Source organism: Otolemur garnettii, unplaced genomic scaffold (genome assembly GCF_000181295.1).
Source record: "Otolemur garnettii isolate 467f Iridium unplaced genomic scaffold, OtoGar3 scaffold00310, whole genome shotgun sequence".
Lineage (NCBI taxonomy): Eukaryota > Metazoa > Chordata > Mammalia > Primates > Galagidae > Otolemur > Otolemur garnettii.
In genome coordinates, this window is record NW_003852705.1 from 449,875 (window position 1) to 451,388 (window position 1,514).

General features: G+C 38.4%; 1 protein-coding gene across 3 annotated transcripts in view; it reads left to right on the plus strand.

The window, feature by feature from the left end:
- LRCH3 (leucine rich repeats and calponin homology domain containing 3) overlaps nucleotides 1–1,514 on the plus strand; it is a 126,981-nt gene that overhangs the window by 55,470 nt on the left and 69,997 nt on the right. For all 3 annotated transcript variants that reach the window (XM_023509011.1, XM_023509013.1, XM_023509012.1), the window contains exon 5: nucleotides 1,176–1,312. In XM_023509011.1, coding sequence (XP_023364779.1) covers nucleotides 1,176–1,312 — 137 coding nt within the window. The remainder of the gene's footprint in view (nucleotides 1–1,175; nucleotides 1,313–1,514) is intronic.

The following is a 1,514-nucleotide window of genomic DNA, read 5'->3' on the forward strand; positions in this document are numbered from 1 at the left end:
AAAAAAAAAAAAAAAAAAACATTCCTTCAGCTGCTTGCGAGGCTAAGGCAAGAAAATGACTTGAACCCAAGAGTTTAGCATTCTACCCAGTATGAAAGAGTGAGACTCTGTCTTCAAAAAAAAAAAAATCCCTTTTATGTTTCAGTAATTCAGTATCTTATCTCTCTGAAATGGAGATATTAGTTCTAGCTTTTCAAAATTTTCTTCTGCTTCCTTTATTTTACTTATGTCTTCTCAGTTCCTTTTTGTGGTTGGTTGGTTTTGCTTTCTGTCTTACATGTTGGAGCCTTCTTATAACAAATATCTGGGGATCATGTACTGTCTGTAGATAGCTGGTTAGAAGTTGTAAATATACTCAGCAGAAACTGCATAATGGCAATTAAACAGCAAACTGGGTATATTTTTTTTTTGCAGTTTTTGGCCAGAGCTGGGTTTGAACCTGCCACCTCTGGCAGATGGGGCCAGCACCCTACTCCTTTGAGCCACAGGCGCCGCTCCCAAACTGGGTATTTTATGAGAAGAAATTCCATATCAATACCTATAGACCTTTTGTATGTCTGTATAGTTTCTCCAGAGAAAGATGCTCCATTTCTTCTACTTTATTAAGTGCATTCCTAACTACTGGCATTCAAGAGCTGGGGGCAAGATAGCATGGGTTGGAAGATGCTGTTTTCCCATTAAGTGTGTAGACTTTCACTTAACTCCTCCATTTTTAACTGGCCACTCTTCCTGATTTGCCATTATGCCTGGGGTCTCTGAGTTCAGACCATTTCATTCAATTTCACTAGAAAATAACTTGCTGACTCTTGGGAGTCATTGTAGAGGGGTAGTTTCCCAGCTGTGTGAGCTGGGGTTGAGGACTTAGAGATCTAACTGTTCTTTATAGACTGGCAACTAATCCTTTTGTTAGCCTTATCATTTGTGATATTAGAGCCTCTAGGTTCTAAAACTTTTCTGTGGTTCTGTGAGGGGTCAAACTGCTTGCATTTTATTAGTACTCCTGTCTGCAGGCAATTAGATTTTATTTTATAGCACTTTGCTACCAGTTAATCTCTAAGAGAGAATGGAGATAAATAACCTACGTTAAATCTGCCATATTTAACTAGAAGCTTTTGTAAAAATTGTCCAGTTTTAAAATATTATTAATTGTTAATTTCTATTTTACCTCCATGCAGAGCTGGCAGAATTGCCTTTGATACGGTTAGACTTCTCATGCAATAAAATTACGACAATCCCTGTTTGTTTTCGAAACCTCAGGCACCTACAGATGATTACCCTAGATAACAATCCTCTACAGTCACCTCCTGCACAGGTAAACCATAGTTGAAGTATGCTGTGGACTTTTTTTGACAAAGGATGATATTTTAAATTTGATTATGTAAATTTATATTTATGTTAGAAAATGAGTCTTAGGCTTGGTACCTGTAGTTCAGCAGCTAGGGCACTGACCACATAGACCAGGGTGGGCAGGTTTGAACCCAGCCAGGGCCTGCCAAAGAACAATGACAACTACA